The sequence below is a fragment of the Setaria viridis genome, chromosome 4, assembly GCF_005286985.2.
Source record: "Setaria viridis chromosome 4, Setaria_viridis_v4.0, whole genome shotgun sequence".
Classification (NCBI taxonomy): domain Eukaryota; kingdom Viridiplantae; phylum Streptophyta; class Magnoliopsida; order Poales; family Poaceae; genus Setaria; species Setaria viridis.
This window is the reverse complement of record NC_048266.2, coordinates 36383157-36397828: the sequence shown is the minus strand read 5'-3', so window position 1 is coordinate 36397828 and position 14672 is coordinate 36383157. Positions and strand designations below refer to the sequence as shown.

Genomic DNA, 14672 nt, shown 5'->3' with positions numbered 1-14672 from the left:
GGGTTTTTGGCTATAATAAAACAAGCACGCCAATCAAGAAATGCACACGCGCAAGTTTCATTCCATCAGGCTTTGGGCCATAAATGCGCCCATGGGCCTTGTGTTTCAGCCCGGGCAACGGCCCTCATCTTTCCGGCCCATGCTAACAACAGCAAAGCTTACTTGCGGAAAAACGAAGTCATCATAGGTGATACGACCCAATTCATCAGCAGAACAGTTCATACATCACACCGGGCTAATGTTTACACCAGCAAAATTTTCTAGCAAACAACCTAGAGCCCAGCCATCATCAGTAATCTACCAGAGTGAGGAGCAGCACTGGATTCTCATCAGCTAATGGATTCCATCACCAAGTACATCCCCTACACCGCTCACCTAGTACCAAGGTCGCGCTGACGCAACAGCACACGGGAGGAAAGAAAATAACTGCTGGAGCCTCTCACCCTGTTCGCTTCAACTTATTCATCCGGCTTATCAGCCATCAAACAGTGTTTTCCTCTCACAACAAATCAGCCGTTTCAGCTTTTCAGCCGGCTTATAAGCTGAAGCGAACAGGCCCTCTGATCCGGTCCTCAGATGATGGTGTAGTTTGAGAATATGTTCATCAGGTTGTCGAGCGCCTCGGGGTAGAACTTGCGCGCGAACAGGTAGCAGGGCCGCTTCATGCCGTTCCACATGCAAGGTCTTCTCTGCGCTACATGCTGCAAGATGATGACAACAATGGCGTATTAGATCTTCCAGGAAACAAGGAACGCCTCATTTGTTTGAGTTGACCCTGATTGGGAACAGGTGAAGCCAAGGACCAAATTACTCTACCTTTGCATTGCTGCTAACATGAACGCTCTCATCAATGGACTGCAGGGATTTGGAATACTGTTAGATAAATCCCAAGCGTATGAATTGTTTGCCTCTATAGACAATTGAGATCAACAAAGAGCTTACGGAAATGTTCTTCAGCAGCTCAAAGCTTGTATCAACCGCCCTATAGACTTTAGGATGCCATTTCCCTTCGGACCAATCTACATGTGTCACTGACCAATTGGCAATTCCAGTCGGATCAGCCATCTGCGGCCACCAAATACAGGTGCAATGTTATTCGAAGTCTCTCTTTCAGTAAAATGTTGTTGGCTACTCAAAGAGAACAAAAGCTCATCTAGAAGCTTCTGAATGCTTACATTAAAGAGAGTTGGCAAGTAGTGCTCATCAGAATAGCAATTGTGCCATTCATTTCCTGGCTGTAAAGTAGCAATCACAATATCAGCAACAACATGCATTCCAGGAAAATTGTTATGTACCTAACTAACACACTAATGTTATGTATTAATATGCCCTAAGGTCTGATATGTCACATAACTATCTATACTGAATGAAGCAGATTCTCAAAGAAAATTGTTTTCACTTTCCCCCCTAGTAATCGTTACCTGTTGTCTGATGATATTGGAAGCTCTAGATATTACACATGAGAACAAAATTGACAGTGCATTTGCTAAGATAAGGCATCCTAGAAAGAAATTCATTTTTCAGGTGGGGAGAAAGTGACCACCTTACAGTAACGCTTGAACTTCCCATAGTAAAGGGTGTCAGCGAGAATAAGAATTGCATGCTGCCGTTTCACTGTGAACCACTGAAAGAGATGAATACATCAGTGTGTTGGAAGATAAAACTATGGGAAGCCATAACAACTGTTATAAGAAGTTGAATTGGATGATAGAGAATTACTGGAAGTCATAGAAATCACTCTACAAAAAATGAAGTCAATGGACAAAGAGAAGTGGAGCAACATGTTTGTAACCATAAAATTCTACTTTCTAGGGAGAAGAGTTTTATGAAATTATCACCTGTGCACCTTTTCTCCAATCTCTCTTCACAATTTCAGGTAGCATATGATCAGAATATCTTCCTGCTCCATGTGGACCAGGATCATCAAAACTGAGGGGAAAAAATAATTTGCCATGTCAATCGCGAAACGATTGTGCATTTGTGGTTATTAAAAAAATCAAAAAAGGCATATCCTAAATCAAATATCTGTTCAACTCCACATAGGGGGGGAAACTAACATATCACTTTATATAACCTTCAGTATGTTCACTTACCAGTCAACAAAGCTGACATTTGTCTCCATGAGATAACTATATATATAATCAAAGTTATGAAGTGGCACACAACTGCAATTAGAGTAAAGCATTAGTATGGGGAGCATTCAAATTTAAATGGTGATAAATGAAAATGATGGACCTCTCAGAAAGCAAGACAAAATGCTGGTTTTCAGGATCTTGTAGGGCATGAGCCAAGAGCCTCTTTTCAGCATCAACCATAGAAATTGTACCCCAGATCACCTGTAGGAAAATTAAAAATTAGATTCTACAAGTACAATGAAAACTTTGGTGTTTAAATACTCTTGGGCACAATTGCTGTAGGCAAGTACTACAGGCCATGTTAGGTACAGGTGATGGTTCAACAACATTAATAAATCCTGGGTCTTACTCTACAAGCTACATTCATCCTTTTAAATTATATGGAGTACTGCAATCAATAGAGATGGCACTCTGAGAGAGAAAACACCACATTTTTTCTCAAAATCAATCTTTATTATAGAGCAACTTAGCAAACATTTTCTGCGTAAATTAATTAGGGATAAAAGAATGAATACATGTTTAAGCCAATTACAGGTTGATACCTTTTCACTTCGAATATCCCTGCCAGCAAATATTGGACTCGAATGAATCGGCCTATCTCTTGATGCATGTACATATATGGTGTATCTGTCTTCATGCCCCTGAAAGTACACCCAAGTAGATAGATTCAGTAGACATACTCAAATTGAGTTCATTAACAATATATAATATGCATAATAGATAACAATTTCCTATCCTGATGGGAGAAAATATTATGCTGCATAATGAAACACAACCATTGAGATTTTAGTTAATTCTGCTAAGGCTCGTTTACTACCTAGACATGTATTCACTGCAATTTGTAAATACTTCGAAAATCATACCATGAAGAACTTCTCCCAGAGCTTCTCAAAAGGCAATGAACTGGGCGTCAAGAACATGAAAGCAATTTTTTGATTCTTCGACGGCACTGGCCGTGCCCGGATGATGTCTCTCATGATAGCACGAGCAGCAATCTCATCATCAGTGTATACCCTAGCAGGTTCTGGAGGAGGCCGAGTATTGCAGCCTTCTGATGGTACCAGATAACAAGATGTGTAATGCCGTGGAGTATAAAGATAGGCTCCAATGGCTACTGCACAGACAAAAGCAATCAAGACGACGAACCAGAGAGGCCTTCTAGATGAAGACCTACTGCGTGGTGCCATGGTGTAGATGTATAATCAGGAAAGCCGGGCCTTCCGATCTAGCAAGCTACAGTCATACAATCATCCATAAGCAACTCTTCTGATAGAAGTGATCAACATCTAGAAACCTGAAAAACATGGGGGAAAGGAAATTTTCAGTTTAATGCCTTCAGGCTTTTAGCCAACAGTAACCCCAGCCTCTAAATCCTGGGATGCTTGTGGCCAACACTTATCACAATAGCTGAACTTGCAGCAAAAAGCAAACAAATAGTTCTCAAAGAACAAAAGTTCTTAATAACAATGATCGACGCCTTTAACGTAACTGACTGCTAGACCTCTATCCATGAGTGGCAAAGGTCTCCTAATTTTTTTGGTTAACATGTACTAAGAGGTTCCACAAATCATTCTTGTGCTACTAACCAGAACCTGGATGTTCCACGTTTTCACCCAGAACTTGAAAGTTTCACATCACACGAAACCCTCCCTAAACCCCCTAAACCTCAACAATTAAGCATCACCAGACGAACTCCAAAATGGCAGGGGCGAATTTAACTCGAGGACTAAGGCCTGAACCAGCATTACCTTGGCTAGGTTATGGATGGATCCTCGAATCGATTACTACGGCACCACGCAGAACAGAAGCATATAGCTAAGTGGGTAACCGCAAAGAAAAACTCGAACTTGACTGCTCGCAGCAGCCAAGGGGAAAGGGCTCCTAAGAACAAGGCGAGCTCCAAGAAAGGCAAGCTCGAGCGACTTACCAACGAAACGAAATGAGTCGATTCGAGCCCGTCCGGCTGGATGGACCTGGACTCCACTCCACAGCGAGTCCGCCACGAGGCTGTGAGCGGCGGGCGGGGAAGAGGACCTCAGCGGCGAGGTCGCCGACGACACAGCACGACAGCTTGCGGCGGCGGCGGCGGACAGAACAGGGAGCGAGAGCACGCGGTCGATGGTCCGGATTACTGAGGAGTTGGGGGAGATCTAGACGATGGTGGAGGGGGAAAGTACGGAAGAATCTTGGGAGGCAGGACTGAGGTGGAAAGGTTGGCCGGACAACACTACGATTTCCTCGAGCAGCTTGCACTTGCTATTGCTAGGCTGAAGGTTTTGCGCCTAGTCTTGTGGACTATCCGGATCCGAATTATTCTATTTTCGTGCTCTAATTTTTGTTCGGTGCAAGATGAGGCTCTTGTTGGATGATGCCCACGCTGGGATGTTCGAAAATTCCATGGCCCTCTTTTGAGACTAAGAAAGTGGTTTTGTGGGGGGGAAATATGAATTGTTTAGAAATTTTTGCATTCCCGCATTTTAGGAAAATAACCTCTAGCTAAAAGAAGCTCAATATTAATGGTCTCTTAATAAAAATAACCTCAAAGAAAGTCAACATCAGTTGGACGATATTGACCATTCTAAACTAATTTTCGTTGATGAATAAAACCGTACCTCCAATACATAAACTAATTTTTGTTGATGAATGAAACCCTACCTCCAATGCATGATTTCATATCATGATTTTATAGACAAACGAAACGATAGATAGACCTAAGCAAAATAGGCCTAGCCCGATCCTAGCCCGACGGGCTAAGCTCAACCTAACGTCATTTAGGGTAAGGCCCGCACGTGAAGCTAATTTTTCGGCAAAAGAATGGGCGGCTCAAGCTCGGACTGAATAATAAAATGAATTAAATTTACACTAGAAAACGATGGGTGGTCCGAGCGTGGACCCAATTTTTTTATAGCCTGATGGAGTTAATGAGTAGGATTGGACTCGAAAGAAATTGGACTTTTTGCCTCCCAGCCCGAGGTTTGCTTAGGTCTAACGACAGACTTCAATTGCCATGCACGGTATGGGTAGAAATCAGTTGAAACGAAACTTTGGAGGTCTCTCGGGAACCGTGTACATACAGTTCTATCCCATGAAATCAATCTTTTCTCCCTCATTATTAATACTCCATCATTTTTTCTTATATGTCACGTTACATCATTTTATGGAGGATAAAAATCCATTAAGAGCCTGTTTGGATATCAAGTGCTAAAGTTTAGCACTTTGAGCTGTTTGGATACTGTGCTAAATTTTAGCATCTTTGATGAAAAATGACAATATTGCTCCTCATTTACTCCTCTTAAATTGCAGCGGAGGAAAGAGAGAGGGGGCAATGGTGGGAAAAAGTGAAGAGGGGAGCACTTTTAGCACTATTAGCACCCTTTAGCACCTCTTGGGTGTGCTAATGAAAAAAGATGTGTTAAACTTTAGCATACCTATTTGGATACCAAGTGTTAAAAGTGGGGGTGCTAAAGGGCGGAGCCGCAGACGCCTAGTATGGGGACGGCGGCGGCGCACAGGGACAGTAAAAATTAGCGATTTTGACCACATCCGTGGTGAGAGTGACGAGAGAAGTAAAAACAATTCATCAGCTAGGGTTCATGGGCCTGCCCACTTATTAGCCCACTTAGGCTACAGTGCGCTCCCCCTCCTTGCTGGCGCCCGCTCTTGTAGCAATGGGGTCCAGTTGATGAGTTATGGTCTTATGGACTTAGGGGGTGTTTGGGGCCCAGTTGATGAGTTATGGTCTTATGGATATAGGGGTGTTTGAATACGAGGTGCTAAACTTTAGCAGGATCACATCAGATATTTAATGCTAATTAGGAGACTAAATATGAGCTAATTACAAAACTAATCGCACAGATGGAATCTAATTCGCGAGACGAATCTATTAAGGCTAATTAATCTATCATTAGCGAATGGTTACTGTAGCACCACATTGTCAAATTATGGACTAATTATGCTTAATAGATTTGTCTCGTGAATTAGACTCCATCTGTGCAATTAGTTTTGTAATTAGATTATGTTTAATACTTCTAATTAGTATCCAACATCTGATGTGACAGATGCTAAAGTTTAGCGGTGTTTCCAAACAACCCTTAGCCACCGAATCTATATTCACTGTTAAGGCCCAGGTTGGTTCGTGGCTTCGTTAATGTTCTGATGACGTAGACGTTCGCCTATTCATCTTCCCGTGCCGGCCGCTGCTGCAGGCGGCAGGCCACATCTGGCAAGTGCCCACGCGGCGGCGCTACCGACTTAAAAAGGATGATAGTTTTCAGTAGATCATAAGATCAATTAGTGCTTTTCAGTAAGATTCCGAACTTTTGGAGGGATCTTTAAATTTCCAGGTTTTTATCCAGACGTTGGGAGTTCTACATACATGCCAAAATGAGTCGTACGCTCATTCTTCAATCTGAATTCTGGCCAGTACTAGAATACTAACTAGCATTGATGTTGTTTTGTGGAGCCAGTTCACGGTTCAGACATTATGGCAGCTAACCTTGTCCTGCACAGCTGCACTTGCCTGCATCAGCTAAAACCCTGAGAAAATCAGAACACAACATTTACAACTGATCTCTGCCTTTCCTTGATTAAGTACCACACCGAACTACCAATTCCCACTGCACCTCAAACCATCTATTACAGGAGATGCAAACAGAGGAGCAAGGAAGGAACAAACCAAGCAGAGTCCACCCTTTTCAGACTCCCTTCTGATCAAAATCCTACATCATTTTCTTCAGCAAACCTATACATAAATTATTTTAACTAGATCCAACACTTCCGCACCGGCAGCCTACTATCTTACGACGCCGATGAGTTACCTTAACTGTTCACATGGGCATGTACTTTGTTGCCCCCCTACTCTACCACGATCTCGGGCAGTTTCAGCATGGGGTGGCTGCAGCAGCTGCTCGTCCTGGGGCACTTCACGTAGCTCCTGCAGCACCGGCTGGTCTCCCTGGCGCACACGGCCTGCCAGCTCGAGCAGATGTCTTTCCCTTTGCTTCCGCACCCCTTGTTGCTGCTGGTCACGCTGCAACAGTTTCTGCTCACGAGGTCAGCTGGAGGTGGAACGCAGTCTTTCGCCTTCAGATGGTTCGTGCAATCTGCCACCTTGTGCTCATCACTGCGGTGGCTGCACTGGTTATGCTGCTCGTGATTCTCATCAGGTAGTGAACTGATAGAGATGGAGACTTCTTGAACTGGCTCAGCAGCAATCTTCTTCTCCTGCACATGAGGCTCATGGCAGCAATGGCTGTGGTGGTGCTGTACCTCGGCATGGCAGTCCGTTTCTGATTCCTCAATCTCCCCATGGTCATGTCCATGCTCGTGGTCATGGTAGTGGTGTGTATCCGCGATGTGCACAAGTGGCTGCTCAGCATGGCAATGATGCTCGTGCTCATGATCATGGTCGTGGCAAGCATGCTCAACTGTAGAATGTGAATGCTTGTGCTCTTCACAGTGGCTATGCTCATGCTCACCTGCAGAATGTGAATGGTTGTGTTCTTCACAGTGGCTATGCTCATGCTCATGGCATGTGCTGTTGCTGTCAGAATGTTGCGAAGCATGGGCTTCTTTGCAGTGGCTATGCTCATTGTCATGGCAATCATGCTTGTTGATGATGTGCGAGCTGCTCAGCTCCTTGCAGTGGTCATGGGTATGACCATGATCATGGCAACCATGGTTCTCAGTAAGCACCTGGTTGCCTGGCTCCTTGCGGTGGTTATGAGTATACCCGTGGTCATGGCAAGCATGCTTTTCTGTAACCACCTGGTTGCTGGGCTCTTTGCAGTGGCTGTGGCTGTGGTCGTGATCATGGCAAGCATGCTTTTCCGTAGGCTGCTGGTTGCTCGGCTCTTTGCAGTGGCTGTGGCTATGACCATGATCATGGCAGCCATGCTTACCAGAAGATGATTCTTTGCAACTGCCTGTTGACTTGCACGGACCATCTGAGCAGTGGCCGGAAACACAATGTTTCTTGGCATGTGATCCATGCTGTGAAGAGGCACAACATTTCTTCGCCTTCCGATCACTCTTGGATCTCAGTAACAACATGCTGTACATGATCACCAGCAAGCATGTGCCGACATCTGCCAGGACGGCTGCCCAAATAAGCGGATGTCCACCGATTGCAAGTCCAACAATTGCAAGCTTAGTAATCACTGAGAAGATGATGTTCACAATGATAGTCCGGTGCGTCCTTCGTGCCAGCTGGACAGCCTTTGGAATCCTGCGGATGTCATTCGACATCAGCGTGATGTGACTCGTCTCCATTGCAACAGCTGAACCAGATACACCCATGGAGACTCCAACATCAGCCTTAGCCAATGCCGGGGCATCATTCATGCCGTCTCCAATCATCAGCGTAGGGCCATGTTTTGCCTTGAGCTCATCAACAATTCTCACTTTATCCTCTGGAAGAAGTTCAGAACGAACCTCATCTAGGATGTTGCCAAGCTGGAAGAAGAAAGGATCAGCATAAATTATAAGTGATCAGAGCCTCCAAGAATGAGGAAAATGTGCAATATCACAGTACTAGCATGATTTTTTAGGGGAACAGTACTAGAATGTCTTTACCTGTTCTTGCGCATATGCAGCCGCTGCAGCACTATCCCCAGTAAGCATCACTGACTTGATACCAAGTGATCTCAGCTCCTTGATGGCTTCAGCTGATCCAGTTCGGCAGGAATCCGACAGAGTAAATACTCCGATCAATTCCCTTTTGCAGGCAACATATCCAACAGTGACTCCTTTCATGTCTTCGATCTCCGGAACTAAAGCAAAGAAATGGGCATGTGATTGTTCAAAGCTACTGTGATTTTAGATAACAAAAAAAAAACACAAAAAACCTTTTAAAATAACCAATACAATCAGGTTGTAGTCAGACAATAAAATGGGTTAAGGACAAATACAGACGTCGTTTGAAAGTGACAGTTAATTAATATTCCTAAAACCAAAACCTTCCTATGTGCCGTGGAAGTGTCTCCATTCATGCATGGCATGTGCTATGTCTCTTATCTTATTTAACAGGAAGTTTGATGGTAGGAAGGAAATATGGAGTTCTTGTGTTTACCAACCTGTTTCACATGAGGCCCTAGACAAAATTCTTTTGTTCCCAATATAAACTCCTTCCCCATCAATTTCACCATAAATTCCCTCTCCAGGATAGATTTGGAACTCAGTAACAGTATCAGATTTTGGTTCCACTGATTTTGATTGAGCATAGTCAACAAGCACAGATGCCATTGGGTGGCTTGATCTGCTTTCAATGCTTGAAACCCTGCAAAAGCCATGAAACTCAGTAATCAGTACACCCAAATAAACCTTGTGCAATGCACAATTCACAAAGGATACAACACCCACCAGTAAAGAAGTTGTTGAATGGAGACACGTCCACCAACTGCCTTGAATTCCTCGACACAGAATTCTCCTCTAGTAATTGTACCAGTCTTATCAAAAGCAGCAATTTTGATCTTCGCTAAGGATTCAAGGACATCCCCTCCTTTGATCAGGAGCCCTGTCCTTGCAGCCGTCAGTAGAGCACAGAAGGTGGCAATCGGCGTCGACAGCACTAGAGCACATGGGCAAGCACTCACTAGAAGGACAAGGGCCAATTGAAACATATGTTTGAGGTTGTGTGCTCTGATCACCACAGGGATCACTGCCACTGCCGCAGCCATGACAACAACAGCTGCATGTGCAGTTCAAGATGACAGTAAGAAAAAAATATCTAATCCAACTTGTTACTATTTTTCTAGTAATTATTTTCAGTAGGCGTCTCAAAAGGGAAATATAGTACCAAGATTAGCTCGCGTATCTAGCTTACCGGGTGTATAGTACTTGGCACATGTATCAATCAGCCTCTGTGTATTGGATCGACTGTTTTGTGCTTCTTCAACTAGCCTTGCCATTTTAGCCACTGCAGAGTTGTCAGCCATAGCAGTTGTCCTCACAGCAATATAACCTGCCACATAACAGTACAGAATCACCAAAAGATCAGTAGCTTATTGTAGTCATTTAACACATGCCAATTCAAGCACTGATATGCCTTACCATCTATGTTGAGTGTGCCAGCCCAGACCTGGGACTCTGGCTGCTTTGCCACCGGGAAGGACTCCCCGGTGAGGGTACTCTCATCAACCTCACTCCGTCCATCGACAACAATACCGTCAATTGGGATGATTTCCCCAGCTTTGACAGCTATTATTGTATTGACCTTGACATCCTGAGCCGCAACCACTTGCCCAGTCTCTGCTAGAACAGCCTTTTGTGGTGCCATGCTCATTAGCGATGACATCCCAGCAGTCGCCTACATGTCAAACCAGCATTTAATTATATTTTTTTCTGAGAAAACAAACACAAATAGTGCCTATATAACACAAATTCACAAAAAAGTATCGAGTGTATATGCCACTAATATTTGTTTTTCTTACAACATATCTCTTTTTGTTATTGCTTATTAGGTTTTCTACTCTGATTTACACATGTATGAGTGTATATGCATGTTTGAGTCCACTAGATACAAAGTTCATTTATCTTCACTTGAGACTTCGAGAGTTTTCAGGTGGGCATCAACACCATGCTCTCAGCAGTATGCTAAATGGTGGTACAGTCAGCAATGTGGACATGACTCTGGTCCAAAGCCAAGACCCAAATGGCAGACCAAAAACTGTTTATGGCCCATCAGTAGGGATAGTGCGCGTCCAAATCAACAGCCACGAAACGTCACATCAGTTCGAAATGTGCTTACAAATTTGACACGTCAAGAAGAATTAGATCCTACTCTGTTTAGTGGTTCATGTGTGGCTTCTGTAATCCTGCATTTATTATTACTTCTTTGGAAAAATAAACTGCTGAAAGAGATGAAAAGACCTTGTGGCTCGCCCTGGTCTCAAGCCATTCAGCTGTAGTGAATAGGAAAACAATGAACCCAGCTTCAGAGTAGTCCTTCAGAGCTATTGCCCCAGAAACTGTAAAAAAGAGCAATAAGACTTATGAAATTCTTAAATTTAACATGCCATCCATCTACCAAAGTTCCAAGCATTTATGCCATGCAGAACCCAAAAATAAATGTTTAAATGCACTCCGGGCATTCATGCCATGGCAGAACCCAAAAATAAGTGTTATAAATGCAATAACAAGGAACAAGCCTATGTCATGACAAGATAGCATGGACCATCCTAGGTGAGAGGGTATTGCCAACAAGGAAATGTGGTGATGACTATACATACAGGCTGCAAGCTGTTGTGCAGATTCCTTCAGAAGTTCATATGCATATATTGGGATAGAGCTATCTTGATACTAAAAACAAAATCTTTAGAAAGTATGATTCCAACGATACGTTCCTTCTTCCGAAAGGAAACACGATTCCCTATTAATGTCACACCACCATACTGAAGAAAAGCATCGTTCTGTTCATTTAGCATATGCATTAGCAACATAGCAACGATACCCCTTTAATGCGGTTGTAGTGGAAAGTGGAGGTCCCTCCAGAACCTAATGTTAAGGGAAAAGATTGGGCAAGTGAGACATAAACTTTTTGGGTGCCGGATCGGTTCTGCTTTCCCACTAAGCAGAAACCATATTGGTCCTGGCAAAACAGTTTTAGCATTGCAACTTTTTTTTACAACCCATCCATCACATGGACAGATATGTTAGCGGCAGCATTATTGGCCCCCAAAGTGCGGGCATCTGTCAGAGGGTTTATATGAGCAACATGACAAAACTGAGCTATTTTACTAGGCTCAGCATCATTGTACTTCATTTTTATATGGTTCAATTGAAGAATAATTTTCAGTTGCAGATTTAGGTATTACTTTCGACATAACTAGGTCGTTTTGAATGTAGCGACATACATTCATTTTATCCCCAAACAAAGACCAATTCAAATCAAGGGAGGCATCATCCCTGTGAAACAGAGGCAGTTCTTTACCTGCAATCAACATGAGTATGTTGACATCAAGGGTGAGCCTCCGGGCAGCTGCAAAGCTTCTCATAAGGATCGGTAGGATGCCGGCAGCCACCGCCCCCAGTGCAAACCATTTCAGGGGACGCCAGAAGTGCTCGAAGAGTGATACGAGCAGACAAACTCCACACAAGAGAACGTACGGGCTCGGCCATTTGTTCGTTATCTTCTCTGTGCCACTGCCGTAAGCTCGAACGGACGCGTCAAGCTTCGCCTGGTTCAGCACCTTGACTGAAAACACCAGAGATGAAATCAAGCAAGGTTCACACAGGTATGAATTGTGATGACTGCGAGAAATGCAGGTAAACTTGACAGGTTCAGAGAACATGCAGTTGTTGTGTAAGACGTCTCGTAAAAAAACTGGAGGAATGGTTAAAATCACGGTGAAAATTTCACATGAATTTCCCAAAAAATAAATTCACATGAATGGAACCTGCAGCCTATGGTCTAGTAGAGTCCAACTCTGGTCTCCATGCAGAGACAGCAGGTACTAATCCGCTGTTGGTGACTCGGGTCAGGGCCACCACCAAACTTCTTGTACCGACGCAGGGTTTTCAACTGATCGATGATCAGATATCGTAATCGAAATCGAAAAGGACTGGAAATCATGTTTCTGCTGACCCCCAAATGATGAGCCGCCAAAATTCATAGCCCAGTGGTCCCCAGAATCAAATGGCAAAAAAAAATCGCAATTGATTTATCGGTGCCTCAAAATTGCGGATAATTCGTTCAGAGAGTACTTTTTTTTTGTCTCCTTCATCAGGAAGATGAAGAATAAGAAGGACACCAGAGGAAGAAACGAGCTTTTGCGTGATGCGTTTGAGGAGGAGCCGACATATTCTTGTGCTGCCGAGCGGCGTGAACCTTTTTTACGGAAAAAAACAAGGAAAGGAAGGATTGCGTGCTGGGTTCGCGGTCGCTGCGGCATCAATCAAGACCTCACGTTGCTATCCGGAGATTAGGCCCTGAAATAGTCCTGATTTAGCCGCCGGGTAGTTGGGCGAGACTCCGGTCGTCGTGGGGGCCTGTTCTAGTCGCCGCCCCCGTCTTCATGCAGTGGAATTCATCGGTAGCGCATGATTGAGCCGCATTATATTATACATATCTTGCTCACCGATCCCACGCCACCACGAGCTTCAAGAAATTCCCCGGCAAGAGGAGGCGAATTGGCGAGGAATCGGGCGCCAGCAGCAGCAGGAGGAGGATCATATCGGGTTGAATGAACAAGTAGAGCATGGTGGCGTGCGTTACCTATGTGCGCCGGGGAGGTGGCGTCGGCGTCGTGGAGGACGATGACGGTGCGGGAGGGGACGATGACGGTGACCTTGCGGACGCCCGGCAGCGGTTCGAGGAGCCTCTCGACGAGCGGCACCTCGGAGGGGCAGCAGATCCCCAGCACGTCGAAGTAGCTCTTCTGGACCTTGCCGCCCGCCGGCGGCGGCGCCGCGTCCCCCATCCCTGCTCTCTGCTCCTCCTTCCAGCAGCAGTCGGTGTGTGCGTGTCCTCGGAATGCCTCTGCAGCGCAAGATACCTGCGGGGTAGCACGCGGGGCGGCAGGGGAAGAAGGCGCGCACGAGGTGAGTGAGCGCGGGGGCAGCACTCTTGGCGCGGTGGTGGTGGGTGGGCGGGCGGGCGGGTTAAAGTAGTAGTACTAGATTACCGCGTGTCGCGTTGCTTGGTGGTGGGTGGTGTTGGATCCAGCAACCGCCGCTGTGCCTGGGACGGACCAAGGCGGCGAGGAACCCGGACGGAAAGAAGAAGAAGAAGAAAAGACGGCCGCGCCGCTGGAGAAGTGGAGCGGGGAGGGGGCGGTTGGCGGCCGGTTGCGATTGCGAGCGAGACGGAGCGGCGGGGAAAGCTACTGGCTACTAGTAGTGGCGAGGCGAGGCAGGCAACCGATCGGACGGAGGAGGGAGACGATGGTGTGATGCGAGGCGGGGGTTCGGGCGGGGGAGGCGGCCGGGTATTTATGGAGGCCGCGCGCGGCCTGTGGCCCGGTCCGGAGTTGCGGCCAGGATCGTGGTGGTGGCCCCGCGGGGGGTGGTGGAGCGGAGGGAGATGCGTGTGCGCTTGGCAACGGACCATCAGTTTCGTCTCGTCCCGGCGCGCCGGAGCGGAAAGGGGTTCAGAATGCCGCGCCAGAGAGAAGGTTCCTCGGCAGTGGAGTTGGAGACGTCGACGAGGATCTCTCCATCCATCTCACGCACCACGCGTCGGGGCTCTCATCCTGTGCGTGCCGTTGCCACGGCACGCGGCCGCCGGTGATCTGATCGTCGCGGCCTTGTTCCCTTTCGCATTATTTTGCTTGCTTTGCTTTTTATAATAATTTATGTAAAAGCCAGTGTCACGTCCTTAATTATCCGTAGAGCCGGAACGAATTGGGACACGCCGGTTTGACGCGCTGGATGAAAAGAAGAAAAAAAAGATGTGCAGTATGTGTACACTAGCAGTTCGCCGCAGATGGGGCACGTGACGTGACCGGGTTAGCTAGGCTTAGGGATATGATGGCACTGCCACCGCTGGCCCAAGTGCATGCCGGGAACGGCAAGTAGCTAGCTTCTGATGACACGGTAACT

At 45.8% G+C, this 14672-nt stretch overlaps 2 protein-coding genes across 4 annotated transcripts; both read right to left on the bottom strand.

The window, feature by feature from the left end:
* Positions 1-162: 162 nt before the first annotated feature.
* On the bottom strand, positions 163-4498 carry LOC117852795 (glycosyltransferase BC10). Of its 2 annotated transcripts, none has more exons than XM_034735057.2 (11): positions 4063-4498; positions 2999-3429; positions 2678-2776; positions 2236-2336; positions 2094-2165; positions 1839-1929; positions 1544-1624; positions 1176-1235; positions 943-1065; positions 817-855; positions 163-701 (listed from the first exon to the last, which is right to left on the bottom strand). In XM_034735057.2, exons 2-11 carry the CDS (start codon positions 3320-3322, stop codon positions 573-575), a joined length of 1119 nt encoding a protein of 372 aa, XP_034590948.1. In that variant the 5' UTR covers positions 3323-3429; positions 4063-4498; the 3' UTR covers positions 163-572. The 2 variants fall into 2 exon arrangements, with proteins under 2 accessions (XP_034590948.1, XP_034590949.1); XM_034735058.2 differs by lacking the exon at positions 4063-4498 and having other exon boundaries at positions 2999-3186; positions 3282-3424.
* Positions 4499-6693: 2195 nt separating this feature from the next.
* Positions 6694-14039, bottom strand: LOC117852294 (cadmium/zinc-transporting ATPase HMA2). 2 transcript variants are annotated; one of them, XM_034734320.2, is made up of 10 exons: positions 13757-14039; positions 13348-13627; positions 12064-12327; positions 11004-11101; positions 10185-10440; positions 9958-10095; positions 9495-9822; positions 9209-9411; positions 8709-8905; positions 6694-8588 (listed from the first exon to the last, which is right to left on the bottom strand). In XM_034734320.2, the coding sequence occupies exons 2-10, from the start codon at positions 13550-13552 to the stop codon at positions 6990-6992; spliced, it is 3288 nt and encodes a 1095-aa protein (XP_034590211.1). In that variant the 5' UTR covers positions 13553-13627; positions 13757-14039; the 3' UTR covers positions 6694-6989. The 2 variants fall into 2 exon arrangements, with proteins under 2 accessions (XP_034590211.1, XP_034590210.1); XM_034734319.2 differs by having other exon boundaries at positions 13348-14039.
* Positions 14040-14672: the final 633 nt, after the last annotated feature.